Raw genomic sequence first — 23,970 nt, 5'->3', positions numbered from 1 at the left:
CTGCAGAGGACCACAGTACCTCTCCATTGGAGAAACTTGATTTTCTTGATTCCCTCCTTTAGGTTCAAAGGCCCAGAAGTCATCATCTAGCTCAGCAAAGTACACATCAACATTCCTACTTCTAGAAAGCATTGATTGGAATGCTGGGCACATAACCATCAATCAAGGAGACCAAGGTAAGCAAAGAAAGGTGGCCAGAAGAGAACACAAGCTTGGGGAATTGAAATGCTACCTTGTCCCAGTGACATCTGTAAAAGACAGTAAGACCTGCAGAAAGAAAAATCCTAACAGCTAAAATGCCTCTTACAGGCTACTATCATTAACGCAGATATGGGGGAGGGGAGCGGCTGGCTGCTGTCAAAAAGGAAACTGTGCCTGGCATTCAGAACTACTGGATTGAAAAGGGGCACCATCTGAGCCCTTTCCTTTATCTATAAGTCACTGCTAGCTGGCCCTGACTCAATCATATCAATTAATTCCTTGATTTCAAAATCTTTAAAATAAGGTGAAGATAATTAATATTTGATAATAAGGTGGTGATATGCAAGACATAGATACTATTGTGCTTACTGAGTCTCACTCCTTTTCTTTTTCTTTTTTTTTTTTTTTAAGAGGAAAAGAGAAGTGAAGGTACTAAAATAAAGAAACAGGTAAATCCAGCTGCCTGTGTACCTCTACCTCCTCCATGCTGGTCATCCAAACCAGGTGCTCTGAAAGCCCGTTTCTCCAGAGTTCATCCTGCTAGGAAGAAAGTTGGGGTACTACCCAGGCAGGTAAGAAATAATCAGGATGACAAGGTGGGGGTAAAAACAGCAGCAAGTCAGGGTCCCATTGGCTTCTGCCTGTCCTGACTGGCAAAAGCAGCAACCAAAGCCTCAAACCAGTTCTCTGACAGGGCCCAACGCCTCTGCAGCACCCCCGTGTAATTACACACTTGAGTGACTGGACTCTGAAGAAAATTGAAGGCCTGAGCTCCGAACAGCTGCCATTTTCTCTCTCCATCACACCAGCGTGATTACTTGAGAAATGAACAGCCCCGGCTCAAAGCTACTCCAGAATTCTCAGAGGAAATATGGCTCCGTGTTCCAATAATGAGATTCTTAAGGCAAGCGTTACTTACAATCACTCCGCAAAAGGAGCGAGCCGAGCCCCTATATCTTACAAATTAGAATTTAAGAAACCCAGCGACAGTCCTGGACGATCATTACTCTTCTGCTGCTCCAAGGATTCTGGGCTTTGGTCTATTTTTAGTGCAGAAAACTGTTAAGTTCTTAAAAAGGTAATCATAATAAGATGAAAAATTTGCCATAATTAGCTTCCTATAAAGGCGAATTTCAGCCCCATTTTGGTCCACAACGGCAGATTCTTCTAATTATTACCCCTTTCTGCAAGAAAGTCTTGACTTCCTTCAAGTGAGAATTAACAATCCTTGCATTAAAATTTGAATAAGAAAGTAGGATTTCTGAGGGAAAATAAACAGCAAGTTGCTATAGATTATACAACTCTTTGCAGAAAGCTGTTTCATGGGAAAGCACTTTGTGCCAATATTTCCGCTCTTCTCAAAGCCTTGGTTTCCTCACCTGGCAGCCATTCCAGGGTACAAAGGTAATGAACTCTCTCTATAACGACATGTTTCTAAAACTGGCCACCTAAAAAAATGTTATATCCAATCGAGTCCACCAGCAAGACAGATGGCTGACTGAGTCGTAATGCTGTTGTCAACCAGAGACATGAAGAAGACCATCTCCTTTCATTCTGGGGGATTATATGAAAAATGGCAGTCCAAATTTATATGGGGTTTTCCCCTCCATAATGAAAGGGTGGAATTAAGAGTACCAAGAATGTTCATCCCACAAAGGGCTGGGAAAGGGACTCAGAGAGTGACTGTACTTCAGTCCCTAGGAAAACAAATATGCAGCAGCAGGCTTCTCAGGAGCACGGAGAGAGGCCTCTAAGAGCAGACCTATTGTTTTCACACACTGCAACTCGCTCAGCCAGGAAGACCAGGAATGGAGAACTTGAAATCATCATGAAAACTCTCAGTTCTGCAAACTCCTACCAGAGTCAAAAGCACCTCAGTCCAACTTACAGCGGCCACTTTTATTCCTCCTCCCATTTTCTACCTATTCTTGTATTACTTAGGTATGGGAACAAAAGAAGAAATTCACTTCAACAAGAACACAGATTTTCATGTAAATCAAAGAAAGATGCTGAATACATTCAATTTTTTGGAGGGGGAGGGACAATCCTATATTTCTCACATTTTATTAAATTTCTGACATGAGAACCAGTGCTTGCGTTGCCAACAAAAACAAGAGTTGAAAAGGAGCAGTACACATGTTAGAGCAGGCTGCATTTGAGAGCTGCTGTCATGTTGAGAACAGAAGCAGGGAGCTAAGTTCCTGTACACACTCTGTGCAGAACAGTGCCTTCCTGTCCCCCACTGCTTAAGATCCAGCAATTGCTAATCCGCAGCCCAAGCTCCATTTACCATCATTACAAAAGATAGCAGCTTTCCTTCTGAGATAGCCACACATACACAAAGACATTCTGCGTTAACATCAACCAACCTTACAAGTTCTGGAAACAACAAAACAATAAACCGATACTCACAATAAGCATTGTGACCAGAAGGTTCTTTTTGGTGACCTGAGCATGGGAAAAGATGTAGTTCAGTACAGTGTTCATGTCACTTTTGTTCTCTTCTCGAAGGGCGAACACACATTTGTCGTAGTGGCCTGCAAATGGTAAAGAAAATGTCACCATGTATAAATGAAGAACCATCTTCACATGCTAACTCGTTGTTTCTTAATGCCTGTAATACACTTGGTAAGCAGTGAGAAGAACTACCTTAAGGATTGTTTTGGAGGGATTTAGAAAGAGCTAGCATGCATTAACTCCCCTACCCCCCCCAAAAAAAAAAAACCCACTAAACCAGGGGTCATGAGAATCCATGATTAGGCCTGGGTTCAAGGTCTAGCTCTAATACCAATTCACTATACTAATCATTTGACCTTTCTGGATCTTAATTTTATTTAAAAAATTAAAAGGAAGAGGGATATGCTTTTAAAATAAAGGTGAGAAGGATGTGACTCAAACCCAACTTTTTTCTCTTCAAAATCGTATTTGTCCTCCTGTAATAATTTCCTTTAAAACAAGGTTCCACTGTTTAAAAATAAATGGCAAGGGCCGGGAAGTGCTCCGCAGGTACAGTGCTTGCCTCAGAAGCGCCAGTTCCCCAGTATGACCCCTAGGAGCCACATAAAAATGCCCACCATGGTGGCACATGTTTGTAATCCCAGAGCTGGAGAGGCAGGCACAGAGGATCTCTGGGACTCGCTGCCCAGCCAGTTTAATCTAATTGGAGAGCTCGAGGCCAGTGAGAGACCTTGGATCAAAAGAAGTGAATGGCGTTTCTGAGTAGCAGTTGTCCTCACACCCGTCCAGGTACACATACTCCCACACAGAAACAAGCATACATACATAATGCATTAACAAATAAATGTTGAAACCATTAATCCTGATGACCTCTGTGGTCTACTCCAGCTTCAACTTCTGGTTTCACGTGTGACTCACTGCAAAGTTCCACCCTAACAGCTAAGAACTGTTTTAGCTCAAGAAATGAAACTTATCAATATTCATAAGTATGTCTGCTATATTGAGAATCAGTATGTCCACTGTGAAGTCCAGGAAAAAGCAAGCAATGCCCAGGAATTCCAAAACCAAACCATGACGTCCATGACGGGGAGCCTTGCATGTGCAAAGGACTGTAGGAAGTACAGTTCTGCATGCTTGCCGGCCTTCTGTAAGGCACCAGGGGCAGGTTAATGCTGGGTAGGAAAGCTGTGTTCTGCAACAGAAACGTGCTTCCGGCACACTACATTGTATCTAAGATGGAACATAAATGATACACGAGTCTTTAGAAAATAGCTTAGCTACTGCTAAATTTCCAAGTATGGAAAAACTAGTGTTTGCATTTTTGTGGGCCAGAATTTTATGAAATCACAAAAATATGAAAAGATCATCACCCCATTCAGACACTTTGTTAAACTACAAACTAAAACAGTGATGTTTACAATATATCATCGTGTTCTCCTAGAATAACACTTGACCAGGCCAACCCTAATTTATCTGTTTTAAATATCAGAAATTAACATAAATAGTATTTTTCAAAATGAAATTAGTAAGTTTAGAAAAATACTAGAATATACTACCTACAAAACAGTCAATCTAATAAAAGATTCAATTTTGATAAAATGGAAAATGTTTAAAAATTGGTTGCCCTTACGCTAGAGATGTAGCTGAACAGTAGAGCACTCATCTAGCATGTCCGATCTCCAGCACTGCACTAAAAAAACGGCTGCCCCACATTTTCTCTACTGAGACTCAGCTTTGCAGTGATAAAAGAAATACATCTGAGCCGGGCACCGTGGCGCACGCCTATAGTTCCAACACTCAGGGAGGTAGAGGCAGAGGAATCTCTGTCAGTTCACGGCCAGCCTGGTCTACCAATACAGTCCAAGACAGCCAAAGGCTACACAGAGAAACCCTGTCTCAAAACAAAGAAACAAAACAAACCCAAAAATGAAAAACAAACAACAACAAAAATCTGGCCAACAGTAATTAGTAGGAGCAGGAGAAATAAAAAGAACATATTTACTTGAGGTGAGGGAACACAGTAACAAAAAACAAAACAATAACAAGTAGTCACTTTTAAAATAACTACTAATTGTGATAGACAAAGATGGCGCAGTGGTTAAGCACAGTGGCTCTTCCAGAAGGGCTGGGTTGGATTTCCAGCAGCATCTACATGAGAGGTTACAACCATTTGTGACTCCAATTCCAGGAGGAATAGGATACCCCCTTCTGACGTCCTCAGGCACCAGGCATGTGTACGGTGCACAGATACACATTCAGGCATACATTATTTATTTTATAAAATAAAGATAAAGCTTTAAAAGTTTTATCTTATTTTATGTGTATGGATGTTTTGACTGCATGTATTGGTACAACGACGCATGCAGTGTCATCAGATGCCAGAAGAGGGCATCAGATCTTGGGAAACTGGAGCTACAAATGGTTGTGAGCTGCCATGTGGTTGCTTCGAATTGAACCCAGCTCCTCTATAAGAGCAGCCAGTGCACTCACCGAGTGGGCCAACTCTATACTATAGTCTTCTTTTAAAACACTTATTTTTTATAAGCCATTTCTCCAAATTAGAAAAAAATTTAAATACATAAAATATATACTAAAACTTGAAATAAAAATATTTCAAGTACCATGTACCATTTTAATTTTTTAATATACTAAAAAAAAAAAAAAAAATTGAAGATTCTCCCACCTCAGCTTCCCAAGTACTGAGATTACACATATGCACTTCCACATTCAGCTTAAAAAAGAAAGAAAGGAAAGGAAAGAAGGAAACAAAGAAAGAGAATTTAAAAAGAATATTGATTTGGCCAGGCAAGGGTGACACACACCTTTAATCCCAGGACTTGGGAGGCAGGGGCAGATGGATTGTATGTGAGTTCAAGGCCAGCCTGGTCTAGAGAGCCAGTTGCAGGACAGCCAGGGCTACAGAGAGAAGCCCTGTTTTGAAAACCAAAACCCAGCAACAACAGAAACTTCATTTTATTGTATGTACTTATGCGCCACATGCATGCAGCTCAGCACGAACAGAAAAGGTGTGGGAGCCTCTGGAGCTAGAGCTACAGATGACTGTGAGCTCTGCAGCAAGCCTTCTTAGTGGTGAGCCATCTTTCCAGGTGCAATCGCCTAACGCCTTTTATAAATAGGTAATTCTCAGTATTTGGTCCACTACTGGCCTTGAATTTGGTAATTACCCTGCCTCAGTCTCCCAAGTGATCTGCTATGGATTCTTCTTCAGAAACAATGACTAAGCTGAATTTTACATTAATAATTCTTTTGCTTTCTTTACATTTATCACCAATAATATACCTAGGTTATTTTTTTTCCTGGTTTTGAACTTGATAAAAAAAAATAGGAGCACTATGTATTGATTCATTTGCTTATACGTGTTCCTAGGAATCATCTCTCTTCAGTGCTATACAATATTCTACTGTAGGAATATCCTAGAATTCAAGACATGCTATTTGTATATATTTAGAGGGTTTCCCTCTGCTTTTTTTTTTTTTTTAAATTATGAACAGTACTGATACAAAATAGGCCTTGTATCTTGGAGTAAGGTAACTAGGCTAAAGAACATAAATAAAAACTCAATGTTATGAAAGACTTATTAGATATGGACATTGGTATTAGGTATTTTCTGAAGCAATCATGTCATTTGCATTTCCTCTCCCAGGGGCAGTGTACAATGACAATGTGATTGTAAAATCTGTGATTTGGGCTCCTATTTCTGTAATTGATGATGGAACCAAGTATTTTCTTGAAGTTTATGGATTATTTGTGCTTCCTCTTCTATGAAATATCTTTTCTCTCTTTTGCCCACTTTTCTGTTTGCCTTTTACATACTAGGACTAATCCTGTAGTAAGTGCAAACTTTATAAACAGCTCCTTGTACTTTGCAGCCTGTGTTTTCAATTTCTCAACAGTACATGGGATGAACAGAGGTTCCTGAGCAGACAGAATTAATCAGTTGTTTCCTTTATGCTATGCACTTCCTGTTTGTAATAAGATAAACTCTTCTCTATCCAGAAGTCATAAGGATATCCTAAAATTTCATAAGTTTGCCTCTTTGATAAGTCTTTAATTCAGTTGAATTGATTCTGAGTGTAGAGAATGAGATATGGATGACTGGCTCTAGGTAGCATGTTCCTTTCATGTATAAGTCTGTTCTTCCACAAATGTCACAGCTGTTTAATTAACATCCCTTTAGAGTAAATCTTGGTATCTCATTTGGTAAATATTTTTACCTTTCATTTCTTTAGAAGTACATTTTGTTATTGCTTAAGACAGGGGCTCATTAATAGCCCTAAAGCTTGCTATGTAGACCAGCCTCGTCTTGAATGCACAGCAATCCCCCTGCCTCTGCCCCTGAGTGCTGGTTTTACAGCTACACCTATTTTGCAAATTTTGGCTACTGCAAGAATCTGTGTAAATTTTAGAATTAGTTTGACAAGCGTCACAAAGATCCCGAGGAGGGTGCTTATTGGAATGTCAATAAACTGACAAGTGAATTTAGAGAGAGTCCATCCCTTTGTAAGTGTCTGCTGTTGATGTTTACCTGGATGTTCACTCATTAGAATTTCATCCAGAAGAGGACTGTGGGTTTTAATCGTATTTATGCCTTTCTATTTTATGGGTTTTAATTGAGATTTGAAGTGGTATATTCTTCAAAACTGCTTTCTAAACAATTGCTGTAAAGAAGTCTTTCCTGGCGTGGCCTGGTGGAACATACCTTAAATTCCAACACTTGGGAGGCAGAGGCAGAGGAATCTCCTATGATCAAGGCCAGCATGGTCTTCAGAGAGTAGCAGGCAGGCCATGGCTACCAAATGAGACCCTGTTTCAAAAATAAGTAAGTACACAATTTTTAAAAAGAAAGCTTTGTGTAGTGTTGAGGATTGAATCCAGGACCTCATGCATGACAGACAACTACTCTAGTCTGGAACTATACCCAGCTGCAACTGAATTTTACGTTTGATTTTTTTTTTCTTTTCCTTTTTTTGTTTTTTGAATCAAAGCCTGCCTCTGCCTCCTAAATAAAGGCATTTTCTACTATGTCCTGCATGTTTGACTTTTGTAATTAGTAATTTTGTTTGGTCTTAAATAATTTAGTAATAAATTTGGGGGTTCTTGGAGTCTTCCAAGAAGACACTGAATCTCTTGGTGGCTGATCTTACCCATGAGTCCTCAAACCTTTTTATTTTTTTGAGACAGGATCTCATGTAACCAAGGCTGGCCTCAAACTCCTGATACTCCTCTGTCTCAATCTCCCAAGTACTGGGATTTCAGGGGAAAGCCATTATGCTCTAGGATTTCTTAAATCCTTATCTTACTGCAATAGCAAGGATATGCAGGGTGCTGCTGGGAAGACACAGGGACACTAGTGTCTTTGTCCTAACATGGATGTTCTGAACATTTTGCCATTATGAATGACTAACATATGAAATGTTTGTAGGACCACTTAACAAATGTAAAAGTTCTATTTCAAGGGTAAAGATGTACTTTAGTCATTTTTATCCCCAGCATAGGAGTAGAAGCGTGGACACACCAACTGGCAAAAATATCATGTCATTCCATACTAAACTTTGTCGAAATTTTTTCCCCAATATCCTGAGATGACAACCCTGTTCATTCTTTCTTGTTCTACTAGTATGTGATAAATTACATCATTGACTGCTCCCAAATGCACCAACCTGAAAACCAACTTGGTTTAGCTTGCTAATATCTACCTGGGGAATTTAACTGGTCATGAAGGGTAGATGCAAAAGTGAGCAGAAAGGAGGAAGAGGCAATTTTAGGTGCTGCTTCAAATTTTCTGGTGTTATACTGCCATCTTGTGGCAGTATGCCATAAATGGCAGTAGGTAACTTTAAAATCTTAACCAATGTATTTTCCTCTTGAAGACTATCTATCATTTAGTGAAGCTCTTCAGAGAAAGCCAGGGATAAATTCCACCTAAATGACACACTAAAAAGTAGCGGTGATGTTGAGCTCTTCCCATATGCCTGTGTTCAACCCTTGGATTAGCTGCTGAGAGGAAAGCTCTTCAGGCAGGAAATTTCAATTTCAGTTTGGTCATGATTCAACCAACTCTCACTACCCAAGGTCAAGAAGATGTCAACAGGGAATGCTAATCTCTCCAAGAACAATTGTCTTCAATCCTTCCTCAGAAGCACACTTAAGGTCCAGTTTCACCAAGCCCTGTTTTGTTAGTATTCTTTTTCATTCTGGTAAGGTATGGAGGTTTTAGTTTTTAAGGGTAGCAGTGAGAAAAGGAAAAGTTTATTAGTGGGAAATGTTGTTAACAACATGAACTCTTAGCTCTTACACGGTATTTTAACCAGAACTGTAAACTTCCTTAGCGAGTTCTCAGGATGACGCTTACCATTCTGAAACTGTGTCTCTACACGAAGGTACTGTCGGAGCAGGTCCATCACCACAGCCTTCATGTGGCCACGGATGCCACTTCGGTACCTATGAAGCACAACAGAGCACCACTATTAAATTAACCTAGAAACCAGATTTCCTCTCTAGACTTTCTCTTGACATGCTTTCCCTCTGAATATACGGCAGGCTTGTTGCTTGTATTTTCAGGTTGAAAATTCAATCACCCAAATCTTTAATTTAAATTCTAAGCTGAAACATAACTTCAGTACAAAAGAAATCCTTCATACAGGAAAAGCAGAAAAGAAAAAGAAAAATAGCCCTACCATCTCCCAATCCAGACTTCATATCCTTATCTGATGACATCCTGACTTAGCTCCTACCACAGAGTAGAAATTTAGTAGAAATTTCATGTCTGAAACAGCTAAGGGACTTTTGAAAAGTTTAAGTATCTTAAAACTGAAAATGCTCTGGATAGCTTTTCAGTCCAATACCTGAATCCATAAAATATAATGAATAAATGTCATGCTGGAGTATATCCTAGGGGAAAAATTAAAATCTTCATTAAAATGGCAAATTAAAAAAACAAAACAGGATTTGGGGGCCATAATAACTGACAGAATAATACAAAAAAATCAAAGAAACAATGAATGAGTTAGGTCACAGATCTACAGCCGTAAAAAGACACAAGGCACTTTCTGAGAGATCAAGTAATTTCTTTTCTCTTTAAGTCAGAATTGAAACAAATCTTTATGCCCGGCTGAAAGCAGAGAAGGCAGGAGTCCGCAGACCCATGCGACTACCTCTGCACCAGCTGGACAATGCTCTGAGTGTTCATGAAGAAGACTTCCCGCTCGGACTTCCGGTTCAGTGTAGCCGCGTGACTATCTAGGATGTTGGCAATCTAAGGCAAAAGAAATAAGAAAAATTAAGGGCCTCTTGCCAAAAAGACCCAACACACATTCTTCTGCATCACCACCACTACCAAAGAGCTTCTTGGTTACAACATGGCAATTTCTGTCTCAGGAAGTTACTAGAAGTTTAGAAGCTAAACAAGGAAGCAATTTCTCTTTCTACCCTTTCCCACGTGGACTAATGACTATAGAAGTACATTTACCTAGAGACTGTGACGGGCAAAATCTAAATTTTGGTTAAAATCCACACCTCTGTCCTGGTCCCTTGCTTGCCCACCTTTACTCACCACATAACCGTGCACTAGAGGCAAAGGGCAAGGCTGCTGCTGAGGTAATTGGAAAGTGTCAGACAAACAGATTACCAATATCCTTCATGTCAGTCTTACAGAAACACCTCTAATTAGGGACTCGCCCTGAAAGCAAAGTGATATGGAATACAGCCAAAACACACTTTCCTCAGATAGCATGAGACATTTTACAGTTCACATATGGTGCTTCCTTATTGGACTCATATCCTGAGGCAGTATTGAAAAGGATTCAATGCTTACAGGAGTAAAACCACAGACAGTAAGGAGAAGCCAGAGAGGCCTCCTAGAGCATGAACTCCAGTGGCAGCAGTGGAAAATAATGACAGTGTTACCCCATAAATACCTGCTGGCTTGGAAACTGACACAGGACTGATGTGATGTTGCTAGCGTACTGAGCCATTTCCTTCTTAATAGACTTCTCCACATTGAGCGGGATACGGCCAGAAACACTAGTCATAATATCCTGCAACTCCAGAAGAGGCAGGGAGGGATCTCTGAGGGTCTTCATCAATCGTTCTACCCAGTCTTTTACCTGAGAAGAAAGAAAGAATCAAATAGGATACAAAGTCAATACAATTCCCAAAATAAAATCAGATATCTGAATCCACTGTATTACAGTGCTAGTGCTAACTTCAGTTTTATTTGTTTTATGTGGAAGTGTATACACGAGTGCCCGAGAGTTAATGATGTGCATTCTGGGAATCCTTCCTCAAGCAGAACAAGTGCTGTTAATACTAAACCATCTCTCCAGCCCCAGTGCTTACTGTAAACTGCAACAGAAACGTCCCAAAACTGCCCCAGTCTGTGGTTCAAAAGGGTATAATCTCAAGCAAATGACAAAACTAAGAAACAAGAACTTAAAACTCCAAGTCCAGTCAGGCATGGTGGTGTACATCTTTCATCCTAGAGGCAGAGGCAGGAAGATCTTTGTGAGTTTGAGTTCAAGGACAGCCTGATCTACGTAGTGAGTTTCAAGATAGGCAGAGCTACATAGAGAAATCCTGTCTGAAAAAAAACAAACTTCAAGCCTTTCAGGGAAAGGTGAGAAGATTACAAGTCGAACAACTTTTTTTCCCTAAAAAATTCTTCATGGGCTGAGGATGTAGCTCAGTGTACAGTGTTCATATGGCATGCTTAAGGCCCCAGGTTTAATCCCCAGCACCAAAAGGGGACACTGAGGAGTCAATCTTAAAGAATTCCTCCTGAGACTTTAACCAACTCTGGAGAATGAACACATCTGTTTGTCCTGTCCCCACAGGAGTGGTTCCTACCCTGCTGCTGAAGAAGGGGTCAGGAAGGCAGTATCCACTCATCACGTTGACCAGGTTATCCAGGACGTAGTGGAACACCCGATGGAGCTTCTCCCCCCTGAGGGCTGTGCTCTGGATCTGCGGCAGACTACCCGTGTGCAGCTCGGCCTGCGGGTCAAGCAAGACATCACTATTCATGACCTTCTACTCTGGGTACAAACACCACTGCAATTCAGTCCCCATCAAAGCTGAAACACCCCTTCACGATCCACACCTATTTCGAGAGAAGTCAGTGAGAGAAACACACTGAGAAGATGACAGAATCTCAGTTTTCTATTGGCTAATCCACGCTCTAGTTCCACAATACTATAGGCACAAATACAAGGTATGAAATCAAGAGGAAAAAAAATGATTAAGAAAACACTGACAAGAAGCTAACCATGGTAGCACATACTTGTACTCTGAGAACTTAAGACAGAGGAAAAAGAGGAGGAATGAAAGATGAAAATAAGGGACGGGGCCTGGGACAATGGCTCAGTAGACAAGAACACTTGCTGCACAAGCATTAGAAGCTGAGTGCAGACCCCAGGACCCTGTGTCAGAAGCAGGACTAGGGCTTGCTGGCTGACAGCTTAGCTCCAGGGTCAATGAGAAAACAGTCTCCGGGGAATAAGATGGAGAGTGATGAAGCAGGAGACCTAATGCCTTCCTCTGATACACATATATGCAGACAGCACATACACACACTCTCACACATAGGCAAAAAGGGAAGGAAGGAGGCAGAGAAGCGGGGAGGAAGGGAGGCAGGGAGGGAGGGAAAGGAAAGGTGGGAAAAGACAGGGAGCTGGCAAGTCAGGCATCCCCAGGCTAGCGTGTTTTCACTCCCGGAGGGAGAGATGTTCAGTGCCCTCCTCCTCACCTGTTGGACTTTACTGGGATTGTCCAGTTGCATTTTGGCTATCACACAACCAGGGTCCAGTGCTGCTCCAGGTCGCTTGACATAATGGATGCAGCCAGATTCTACAGCTGTTAAAGTCATCACCATCTTCATTACCTATAATGAATACGTAAGTTAGAACCTGATAACCCTTTATGTACATGAATAGTTCAATGGTCAGTTTTCTCGTAACGTTTCAGTTGGAATCTACTTAATTTAGTCCCCTAAAATGAGAATCTATCAAAATCTCCAGTGAGGTACTAAGGCAATTGGTAAATTTCTCAGAACTCTAACTGAGGGTTAATAACAGAGACTAGCGATTCATGACCTGCTTTTGGGTTTTTGCCTGTTTTCCTGGTTCACTGAAGCCATCTACGCAGCTATGGCAGCTTGTTATGTGGCCGAGGACAACCCTGATTTCCTGGCCCTCCCTCCTGCCTACCAAGTGCTGGGACTGTACCACCACGTCGGATACTTTGCTAACTTTTAAATACTGTTTGTGAATTTACCTATCTTCTATTTAGAAGTGATGGACAATCTGTCCTCATGATAGACTTTTCCTTCACCTACCAATCTGCCCTCACAATAGCAGTATTTTCCAGACTTTTCTTTCACCTACCACCACCAGGCCCAGTAAGTACACCTTCTAAACCTTTCACAAATATCTTCTCTTGCAGTGTCTTATTCTAGGCCCTCCCCATTTCGGGCTTATAGAGCTTCATTTTTTTCAAGACAGGGCTTCTCTGTGTAGTCCTGGCTGTCCTGGATGAAACTCGAGTGGTAGACTAGGCTGGCCTCAAACTCAGAGATCCGCCTGCCTCTGCCTCCAGTGCTAGCATTAAAGGAGTGCTCCATCATGCCTAGCCAGTACTTTTTAAATATCTACTATAGATGTCCCTTCATGGTATTTACCTCTGATAAGGTCCCCCAAAAATCTTCATTCTAAAGCCTAAATCATATTATTTTTCTACTTAAAATCCTTCAGTGACTGCCCAAGTGTTTCAGGACAGTCTTGGCATAGGCTCCTCAAGACCTTGATTTCCTTCCACAGCATCTTTACCCGGCACTCACATAGAACCTTAGACTATTCCGAGTCAATTCTAACACAGCACACTGTCTTGTTTCGGTGCCTCGGAGTTACACACTGTCTCCTGCCCATCCTCACCTGACCTAGCGTTCTCTTTTCAAAGTAAGACCACGCAGACATCTCTTCCTTTAGGTTGTCTTTCCTTACCTCAAACCCTTTCTCAATTAGGGTTAGGTGGACCCTCTTGTCCTAAGACTTCATCATACCTCGTTGCTTACCTGCTTTGTACCCCACTCTACCTATCATATTTTCTCTGTGTACCACCAGCCTAACTCCGGTCATTATTGTTTTAAAGTTCAAGTTTCTTCCCCTGTCTAAGGAAAATGGTTAGCTTTTTATTTGTTTTTAAAGTCGTAAGGTTCACAGTCAACATTAAATTAACTAATGTTCTTCCTTTTTGTTATTTTCAATCCTAGCCTATTCCCACAAGCCCTATGTTCCCTTCCATGACCCAAGAGCCTATTCCCCAACCTGACCTCAATCTCAGCATAGCACTGGCCAGCAAACACATGGCCTCCATCTTCCACAATATACTGGATTAACTTCCCAGCAGACGGTGAGCGCATTACAGATGGGTCATTTTCTTTCTCAAACACACAGGTTTTATTGCCAATTGTGATTCGGTATCTAGGAAGTAAGTAGAGCAGGCAATCCAGTAAAGCACTCAGGTTACAGAGCAAAATGAGGGAAAAGGTCGGTCTTAAAAACAATAAAACAAATAAAAAAACACAGAAAATGTTATCATTTATAAAATACAGACATACAAACAAGGCATTCATTATATCTGCTTATACTTTTTAAATTTTATTTTTATTTATTTAGCTACATCTAATTGTACGGTGTGTGGGCATGGGCATTTATGGGGGTCAGAGGAAAACTTGCAGGAGAGGGTCCTTTCCTTCTACCATGTGGGTATCAGGGATCAAACACAGGTGTCAGACGTGGCAACAAGGGCCTTTTGCTGTCTAGCTATCTTGCTGGCCCTTATTTGCACTTTTAGTAATAATAGTTAATTAAAAGTTGGATTGAATAGATTATTATATATTCATATACTGGAATATAATATAACCATTTAAAATGGAATATTTATATCAAAAAACAAAGATAATTATGATACAACCATCAGTATCCCTCTCTTCTTCTCTCCTGCCTCTCTACTTCTCTCTCTCTAAAAGGACCTCACTATGCAGCCCAAGTTGGTCTCATTTCTCTTCAGCCTCCTGTATGCTGGAGTTACAGGCATGAGATACCAAGCCCAGCTGTGACTAACATGTATGGAACAATAACAATGTTGTAGGCAATGTTTAAGCACTTCCAGTGAACTGGTTTATTAAATTCTCACAGCAGTGTGGCTGGTGTGGTACACTGTAAAAATAAGACAAGGTGATGACAATCAGTGAACTGGTTTATTAAATTCTCACAGCAGTGTGGCTGGTGTGGTACACTGTAAAAATAAGACAAGGTGATGGCAATCAGCTGAGAGTGTACTTCAGTTGGCACAGTCTTGTGCAGCATGAAGCTCCAAGTAAATCAGCTGTGGTGATATACATTCACAACCTTAACACTCAGGAGGGAGAAACAAGGTCAGAAAGAAGTTCAAGGTCACCTCTACCTAGCAAGACCTGAGTTAGGGAGAGGAGATGGCTCAGTGGATAAGAACACTTGATGCTCTTGCAAAGTACTGGAGTTAAATTCACAGTATTCACATGTTGACTCAAAACTACCTGCAATTCCAGTTCCAGGACACCCAGTTACCTCTTGTGACCTCTTCTGGCTCCTATACACACAGTGCACATACATATACTCAGGTATACATAAAAATAAATAAATATTTATTTAAAAAAGAAAGAAAATGTGCAAACAGTATTTAACAGACATTTAATTGTGGATATATTTAAAAGAAAAATAGTATGCATCTTTATGCAATTCTTATACATATTGTGTGAATTCTAATATATACAAGAAACTATCAGCTATGATAGTTTATTTCGAGGGGAAAGTATTTCTCGTTGTCCACCATCTTGGAGTGGTAGGGAACCATGATTTCTTTCTTTAGAGACAGAATCTCACACTAAGCTGCATGTGCTGGCCTTACCCTCCGAGGCTCAAGTGAGTTCTTCCCTCAGCCTCCTACTGCAGCCTGATAGCCGAACCTATAGGCACACAGCACAACACCCAGCTTAAGACATGCTTACAACTGTACTCTTAAAATTTTAAGTATATACGCTGTTTTGTTTTTAACTAAAAAAAGACCTGTGAAAATCCCAAGCTAACGAATAGTAAGAGGAAAAGTTAATACAATGGAAAACAACAGCACCTCAGTCACTCACCTATCCACTTCCTCTTTCATGTAGGTAGTATAACTGCTGCCATCATAGGAGAGGAGCAGGCCGCCATCACTCAGTCGATGCACATCGACTTCCACACATGAGCCGTTCATTATCACCACATAGGAGTTGGGAGACTGCCGAGTCACCTGTAGTAAACAGGAGCCAGAAAGACAAGCCAGTGAGCCCTTCCAAGCATGGCCTCAAACACAAGTGCAGTATTTAAAGATTCAGGTTAAGGGCTGTCAGGAAGACAGTAATGGCACCAGTGCTGCCCACACCAGTGTCTCTGGCTGGCTACAGTCCATTGCAAGCAAACAGGGTAACTTCAGTTGCTTTCCTCTGTTCTAGCTGCTTCCTGCCTCTGGAGAATCTCTTGAAAGTGTATCAAGGTGAAAAATAACTGAACAGATTTTCATAGAATCGCTAAATACTGATTCCTGATACCGACACAAATAATGACTATAATATTCCAATCCATAAACAAAAGCAAACTTTTCTCTCTCTACCTAAGAAAACTAGTTTTTTAAAAAGAAGAATAGGAACTAAGGTGCAGATTTTGGTGGGATTGCATACCTTAAGTACGTATTTGATTCCTTCATAGATAAGTTCAACATCTACTGTGTTCAAGAGCGTGTGAGCAGGAAGGACTTGACCCCTGAAAGAATGATAATATATGACATACTTATTTCTACAAAGTTCTAATTGGTTATAGACATCTCGAGGAGAATTGATTGTGATATTTTCTGAGATAGTAAAAAGAGGAAAAACCTAAATGATTGTCTATAAAGGACTGAACATACAAATTATGAAAAAATGGTGAAACTTCTTTCTTACATTTAATTGTGGTAAGATATGAAAAACATAAAACTTAATGCATGGAACAAAGGAAGCCGCAGGTGAGTGAAGTTTTGAGTGAGTGTGTGCTGTTGACATGGACAGAGACATGCCAAAGACCCCAAAGCCTCAGACTCAAATGGCGAACCCTTCCGAGGGCAAAGCTCAGAGAAACTGCAAAGCCTTCTCTCCTGGTCCTAGTGCAAATGCTGACAGTGTGTGTGCAGAAAACTTCCACAAGTTTCTTTCCTCAGACATTTACAGCCTGAAGATTGTTCCCCATAGATAACGTGCCTACCAATATTACCTAAGCCTTTATCTCTCCTTGACCCAGCTGCACACTGTAAATTCTGCTTCTCAGCTTATCTGTGTGTAATAACCCTGTTCCTTGTTCAGCTGTGTGCAATAACCCACCTCTCTGTCCAACTGTGTATAATGAACATGCTGAGCTTCCGGGGTGTTGTAGCCTCATCATCAGAGAGCTCAGTCCACCTGACTCCAGCTAGTTCTCTAACCATGTATCTGTCTATTTGTCTTTTCTTCATTCCCTCAAGGCCCAGTCAGGTTCAAGCTGCTGGAAGCCATACAAAGACACATAAACTATCTTAATCATTTTATATGCATAGTAGTATAGTGTTAAGTCACACCACTGTTCGACTATTTTTCTTTAGAATGTTTTTATGGTCTGGAGAGATGCCTCAGAGGTTAAGAGAGCATTGGCTGTTCTTCCAAAGGTCCTGAGTTCAATTCCCAGCAACCACATGGTGGCTCACAACTATCTATAATGGGATTTGGTGCCCTCTTCTGGTGTGCAGGTGTACATGCAGGTAGAGTGCTGCATAAATAATAAATCTTTTTAAAAAATAGAATGTTTTTATTTAGCAAAGAATAGCACTCTATTAGAACAGTAACTACATTTACATAAGCATCTTTCTGTTCCTAGGAATATGACTATCCATGATACCACTTGATAGTAAAACCATACAGTTTATCTTTTTTGTGGCTGGATTATTTCTCTTAGCCTAAACCTCAAAATTCCTCTATGTTTTATCCTGTGTTTGAATGTCCTTCCTCTCTGAGGTTTGACAATAGCCTTTGATGTGTATATGCCTACAACTATCTGTTTATCCTATTCATGAATGAATATACGAGCTGTTCCTACTTTGTAGTTAGTATGATAACAACATTGCCATGAAAATATAAGCATCTCTTTGAGAGTCAGCGTTCACTTCTTTTGGTATATCCAGAACTATTATAGCTGGACCACACAACAATTTGATTCTGAATTTTCTGAGGAATTTTAATACTGTCTACTATAGTGGCTGCACCATTTTACATTCCCACCAACAGTGCATGGGGATCCCATTTTCTCCATATCCTCACCAAAACTTGTTATTTTCTGGTTCTTGACAGCAGGCATCAGAATAAGGTGTTAATTTATAGAGGTCCTGAAACGCATTTCCCTGCTGATCAGTCATGTTAACCATCTTCTCAAACATATACAAAATTTTATAGTCATAAAAAGGAAGACAAAGCTTTTCACACACTGATATGAAACAGTAAAATATACCATTAAGTGAAAAAAGCAAAGTGAAGGAAAGTTAACTAACAGGCTTAGCAGGCTCTAACTTACGCACAAATATATGCCACAGTAATAACCGAGAAAAGAGAGCATGAACCTGAGAGGGTATAAAAATTATTATATTTAATTAAAAATTTTAAATCACTAAGAAAAAAAATTAGGCTAAAAAAAGCAAGAGGAAGCTGGGTGTGGTGGCACATGCCTTTAATCCCAGCATTTGGTAGGCTAAGGCAGGGTTCTGTGAAGACAGCCTGGTCTACAAAGCAAATTCCAGGACAGCCAGGGCTCTGTTACACAGAGAAACCCTGTCTCAAAAAACAAAACCAAAAGAAAAAAATATATTAATAATAACAATAATAATAAAAGTAAAAGGTAAGAAATAAACATCAAATGTTTATGTAAGTTAAAATATTTCCAGAAGATTACAGAAGAAACTAGGAATATGGATTGGCTATAGGGAAAGCACACTGGGTATCAAGAAGCAGATAAATAGACATTTTTCCACTATGCATCTTTTTAAAATATAGAACATGTGAATCTATTCCTTGTTCTTTAAAGTAAACTTGCTAGGCTTAGTGCTTTATTAACACAGTCCTAACATTTAAGGAACTGAAGTAGAACTGGTCCTGATGGCGTGGGTTTGGGAGAACTGGTGGGTTGACCAACTCAGTTACCAACCAGGCCCAGACCCTCAAACCAGAACAATGGGCTCATTGCAATGAACATTTGAATGGGCTCATTGCAATGAACATTTGCAAGTAAATCTGTTTGGGAAAACAGGTATACTATAGGGTACAACATGACATTTTACAGCTTCCGTGGCAAGATTTTTTTAGAATTATTTTTTATTTTCTTTTGGAGGAGAGGTTTTAGTGGTGGAGGGCAGACACAGAAAGACTGGGAAATAACTGGGATAGGGGTGCATGAAGTGAAATTCACAAACAATCAATAAAAGGAGACGAAGATGACGACAAAGCAGCAGCTGACGTAGGATGACTGCTATCCGTTTGAGGCCCAGATAATGTCACAAACAATTTAAGTCAGACTTTGAAAAATTAACAAACAAACAAACAAACAAACAAACAAACAAACAAACAAAAGAGTTCTGAAGACAGGGTAGTTGAGTTACTAACAGCCAGTAGATGTGAACAAAGAGTATGTACGTTGTCTGTACTGGTCACAGAACTAATAAAAGCCAAGTTATGCGGCAGGGCATGAGGGTGCACACCTTTAATCCCAGTGCTCTAGAGGCAGAAGCAGGCAGAGCTGTGTGAGCTCAAGGCTAGCCTGGTCTCCAGAGTGAGTTCCAGGCCAAATAGGGCTACACAGTAAGACTCTTCTCAAAAGAGAAAAAAGTTCAAACTTAGGCCATGTACTGTGACATGTGCCTGTAATCCAAGCACTTGAGAGGTATAGCAGGAGTACTGTGAGTTTAAGGTCAGCCTCAGCCACACAACACAGTGAGGACAACCTGAATGAGACTGTTCCAAAATATTTCCCCCCAAGAAACACATCGTTTCAAACTACAGGTTTTTAAATGAATTTAAAATGGAATGTAGGAGCTGGTGAGATGGCTTAGCACTAAGTAAACACTTGCTGTTTTTCCTGAAGACCTGAGTTCAGTGCCTAGAACTCACATGAAGTGGTTCACAACCGGCTTTTAATCCAGCACCAGGGAATCCAGCAGCATCTTCTGGCCTCTACAGGCATCCACACATATGTGGGCATTTATAAACACATACAAGGTTTTTTTGTTTGTTTGTTTTAAAGAACATTAGCCTTCAATGGGTTGATATATCTAGAATGCCAGTACTCTGGAGGCTGAGGCAAGTGCACTGTGAGTTAGAAGCCAGCCTGGGTTTAATGCCAACCTGTGATATTACAATGAGACTGTCTCAAAACAACAAATCACAAAAAAACCAAAGGGTTTGTTATTGCATTTTTTTTTTAAAATATATTTATTCCTTTATGTATATAGGCACTTTGTCTTCATGCAGATCAGAAGAGGGCAGCAGATCCCATTACAGATGGTCGTGAGCCATCATGTGGGTGCTGGGAATTGAACTCAGGACCTCTGGAAGAGCAGCCAGTGCTCTGAGCCACTGAGCCATCTGTCCAGCCCTTGTTATTGCATTTTTACATGCATAGGGAATCCATTTAACTAGGTTAGAGATACATGTTGAGTGGAAATGAGAAAGAATAGATGGGTGATGGGCCAAAGTGTTAAGGGAGTTGAAAGTCATACCTATGGATTTAGACATGGGTCAGAAAGGAAATACAAGCTGCTGAAGGTTTTAGTGCATGAGAATAACATAGTGAGATGTTTATCACAGGGCTTGAAACCTCAGTTCAATTTTCAAAAATTTGCTTCTTTTCTTCCTTTCAGATACTTTGAAAGGGTGCTGATATAAGTCTAATAACACAGAAGGAAATAAAGTGCCTGTGGTTAAAATGCTTGGATGGGATTAGCCCTCTGGACCATTCCCGCAGGGACTTGGGCAGGGCTTAGCCTCTGGAATCAACATACAAAATTAGTTTTGCTTCATACATGCCTGACCCCTCTATTTGAAAGCCCTTTGAGGTCAGCCTGAATACCAGCCTCAATTTCAGCCTCCTGAAATGTGGTGTGGTTAACACGGGAAATATTTCTGGTTTGATGGTAGAAAGAAATGCTGGATTTTATCACCACGGTCTGAGGCACTCTGCTCAGGAAAGCATGTTTGTTGCAATGAATTTCAGTGTTTAAAAGACTAAAATTAACCCTGGAGCTGAGGAGATGGCTCAGTAGGTAATGTTCCTGCCACAAAAGCATGAGGATTTGGGTTCTTATTCCCAGCATCTGTGGAAAAGCAGGGCACAGTGACATGTGTCTGTAACTCTAGCACTGTGGTGATGATTGTGGGGGAGATTGGGGTGGTTATATCTAGAAGTTCCCTGGCTAGTAAATCTAGCTGAATCAGCAAGCTCCAGGTGAGAGACTGTCTCTAAAAATTAAGGTGAAGCCAGACGTGGTAGCACATGCCTTTAATCCCTTCACTCAGGAGGCAGAGGCAGGTGGATCTCTGTGAGTTTGAGGCCAGTATGGTATACAAGGAGAGTTCCAATACAGCCAGGGCTACATAGAGAGACTCTGTCTCAAAAATAAATAAATAAACAAACAAACAAACAAACAAAGACAGAAACACAAACAAATGAACGAACAAATCAAAAACCAGCCAAACAACAAAACCTATAAAAATAAAGTGCAATCAAGAAAGACACCTAAAATGTTAAACTTTGGCTTCCAATCACGTTTACACATGTAGGTACACATGCACATACTCACATGAACACATACATAAGACATACATACACAAAAAAGGTGACCTATTCTACTCCGCATCCCCAGCCATCCCTCTTTAGTTTGCCATCAGTTCATAAAGTGCCAGGAAGTTGCAGAAAAACAAATGGGCCTTTGAGCTGTGGTCCTGTACTCCACCACTGTTTGGCGGGCACAGACGCAAGAGCAAAGCCTACCTCTCTAAGGAGTGAAGGAAATTAGAGATGCTGTTCCTCAGGCTCACATCTGCCACGTGGAGAGCCCCACACACAACTCCCAACATGGTATCGGGGCGTTCTGCCTAAAAGAACAGAAGACCGATCAAAAGTGTGCTCACATGACCCAGCCACTCAAACAAAATCAAAATCAAAATCAAAAACTAAAATCAAGAAACATTCTTATTTCCACACTGATTTTTAAGTCAAGCACAGGGGTATACACCTGTAATCCCAGCACCTAGGAGGTGGAGGTGAAAAAAATGAGAAAAAAAAAAAATATCAGGAGTTCAAAGATCATCCTTGACTACACAGTGAAGCTGAAGCCACGTTTATTTTACGTATTTCATTTGCCTGCATGTATGTAAGCGCACCATGCTTATGTCTGGTGCCTCTGGAGGTCAGAGGGAAGCATCATGTCCCCTAGAACTGGAGTTATAGGTGACTATGAGTATCCACCATGTGGATACTGAGATCTGAACTCAGTTTCTCAGGAAGAGCAGCAAGTGCTCTCAACAGCCAAGGCATCTTTCCAACTCCCATGAGACCTTAAGAAACAGTAAGAAATGGCGAGTGCACACAATGGATACAAGTTATTCACGAGGACACACAGCCAATTGTTCTGGTTCTAACTCTGAAATTAACCAACCAACCTTCCTTCTCCCCACCCCTTCCTTTCTTTATTGTTAGTGGACAAATACATAAAAAATATATCTGTAGTTAAAACCTAAAACCCAGTGTGAAATTCCACAGCTTTACAATGGCTATTCTAACTGTCTAGAAGTTCACTGAGCTGTATAAACTTTGGGTCTGGTTAATTGTCATATATGGTGATGGTTTTTTTTTTTTTTTGGTTTTATGATTTATTTGTTTATTATTTATTCAAACAGTATTCTACCTGCATGTGTGCATACACACCAGAAGAGAGCACTAGACTGCACTACACATGGTTATCAGCCACCATGTGGTTGCTGGGAGTTGAACTCAGGACCTTTGGAAGAACAGCCAGTGTTCTTAACCTCTGAGCCATCTCTCCAGCCCATGTATGGTGATTTTTAACTGCAAGTTTTTTGATGGTAAATTTATAAATATTAAAAAAATAAATAAAAAGCCATATATTTACCTTTAGAATTTGAAGAGATTTAAAGAGATAATTTTCCTTCTACTTTCAGTAAAAATTTCACTGAGCAAATAAAAAACTAGCTCAAAAACAAACTTTAATGAGCCAGGCTCAGTGGTGCACGTCTTTGATCCCACTGCTTGTGAGGCAGAGGCAGGAGGACCGCTGTGGGTTTGAGGACAGCCTGGTCTACAAAGTGAGTCCAAGAGCCAGAGGCTCTTGTTAACAGAGAAATCCTGTCTTGAAAAAAATTGAAGAAAAAAAAATGTTGACTTTTAGCTAAATCTAGTAATTTAACCAAAGTTTAAAAAAAAAAAAAAATGGAGCCAGCAGGATAACTCAGAAGGGTAAGGGCACTTGCCTCCAGCCTGAGTTCAATCCCTGAATCCATGTTTTGAGGAAAAACTGACTCCCACACGTAGTTCTCTGACCTCCACATGGCTTGCTCCTCCCCTACAAAGACTGTCAAAAAGGTACAAGCACTCTCTTTAGACTTGTGAATGATAGGTGGATGAGCATTCTACCGAAAAAGCTATATTCCCTGCTGGCACAAGAACGTATAAAGCGTAAAAACCAATCTGAATCCTAGATTTTTTTCCAGGTAATAAGGAGCCATTTACATTAGAATCAAATCTCATCTGATAACAGGAACTGATGATAATACAAGGCTATAAAAATCTAATCCCAAAGGCCATGTATGCAAGAGGAGAAATACACACCTGCACTTTTTCTGCAATCAGTCTGTCCAGCCAGCCAGTGTCGATTCTATTCAACTGAAAGCTTTCTGTCTCCAGCAGTTTGATCAGGTATTCTACTGTAGTTCTAAAGTCACCCCGAATAGACAGCTCCTTCAATGCCACCACCATATTTCTACAGGGAAGATCAGGAAGAAAAAAAAATTGTTACAGCAACAAATATTTTAGTCTTTCCCAATCATTTGAAAGAATTGTTTCATTTTTTTTGAAGTCTCGGCAGAAAAAAGACAGACAGTTCCAAGAACAGATGAGAGCATAGATGTAAGTCTGTTCATTTCACATGCTCCAG

General features: G+C 40.5%; 1 protein-coding gene across 6 annotated transcripts in view; it reads right to left on the bottom strand.

Moving 5' to 3' along the window:
• Positions 1-23,970, bottom strand: part of Acaca (acetyl-CoA carboxylase alpha) — a 260,615-nt gene that overhangs the window by 122,998 nt on the left and 113,647 nt on the right. For all 6 annotated transcript variants that reach the window (XM_055620098.1, XM_055620094.1, XM_055620096.1 and 3 more), the window contains 11 exons: positions 23,646-23,796; positions 21,789-21,892; positions 16,430-16,511; positions 15,857-16,002; positions 14,003-14,153; positions 12,422-12,556; positions 11,524-11,670; positions 10,596-10,784; positions 9,834-9,934; positions 9,032-9,120; positions 2,614-2,738 (listed from right to left, as the gene is read on the bottom strand). In XM_055620098.1, the coding sequence (XP_055476073.1) occupies positions 2,614-2,738; positions 9,032-9,120; positions 9,834-9,934; positions 10,596-10,784; positions 11,524-11,670; positions 12,422-12,556; positions 14,003-14,153; positions 15,857-16,002; positions 16,430-16,511; positions 21,789-21,892; positions 23,646-23,796 (1,420 nt within the window). The remainder of the gene's footprint in view (positions 1-2,613; positions 2,739-9,031; positions 9,121-9,833; positions 9,935-10,595; positions 10,785-11,523; positions 11,671-12,421; positions 12,557-14,002; positions 14,154-15,856; positions 16,003-16,429; positions 16,512-21,788; positions 21,893-23,645; positions 23,797-23,970) is intronic.

The sequence above is a fragment of the Psammomys obesus genome, unplaced genomic scaffold (assembly GCF_907164565.1).
Source record: "Psammomys obesus unplaced genomic scaffold, mPsaObe1.curated_primary_1811, whole genome shotgun sequence".
Lineage (NCBI taxonomy): Eukaryota > Metazoa > Chordata > Mammalia > Rodentia > Muridae > Psammomys > Psammomys obesus.
This window is presented reverse-complemented; position numbering and strand designations above follow the sequence as displayed.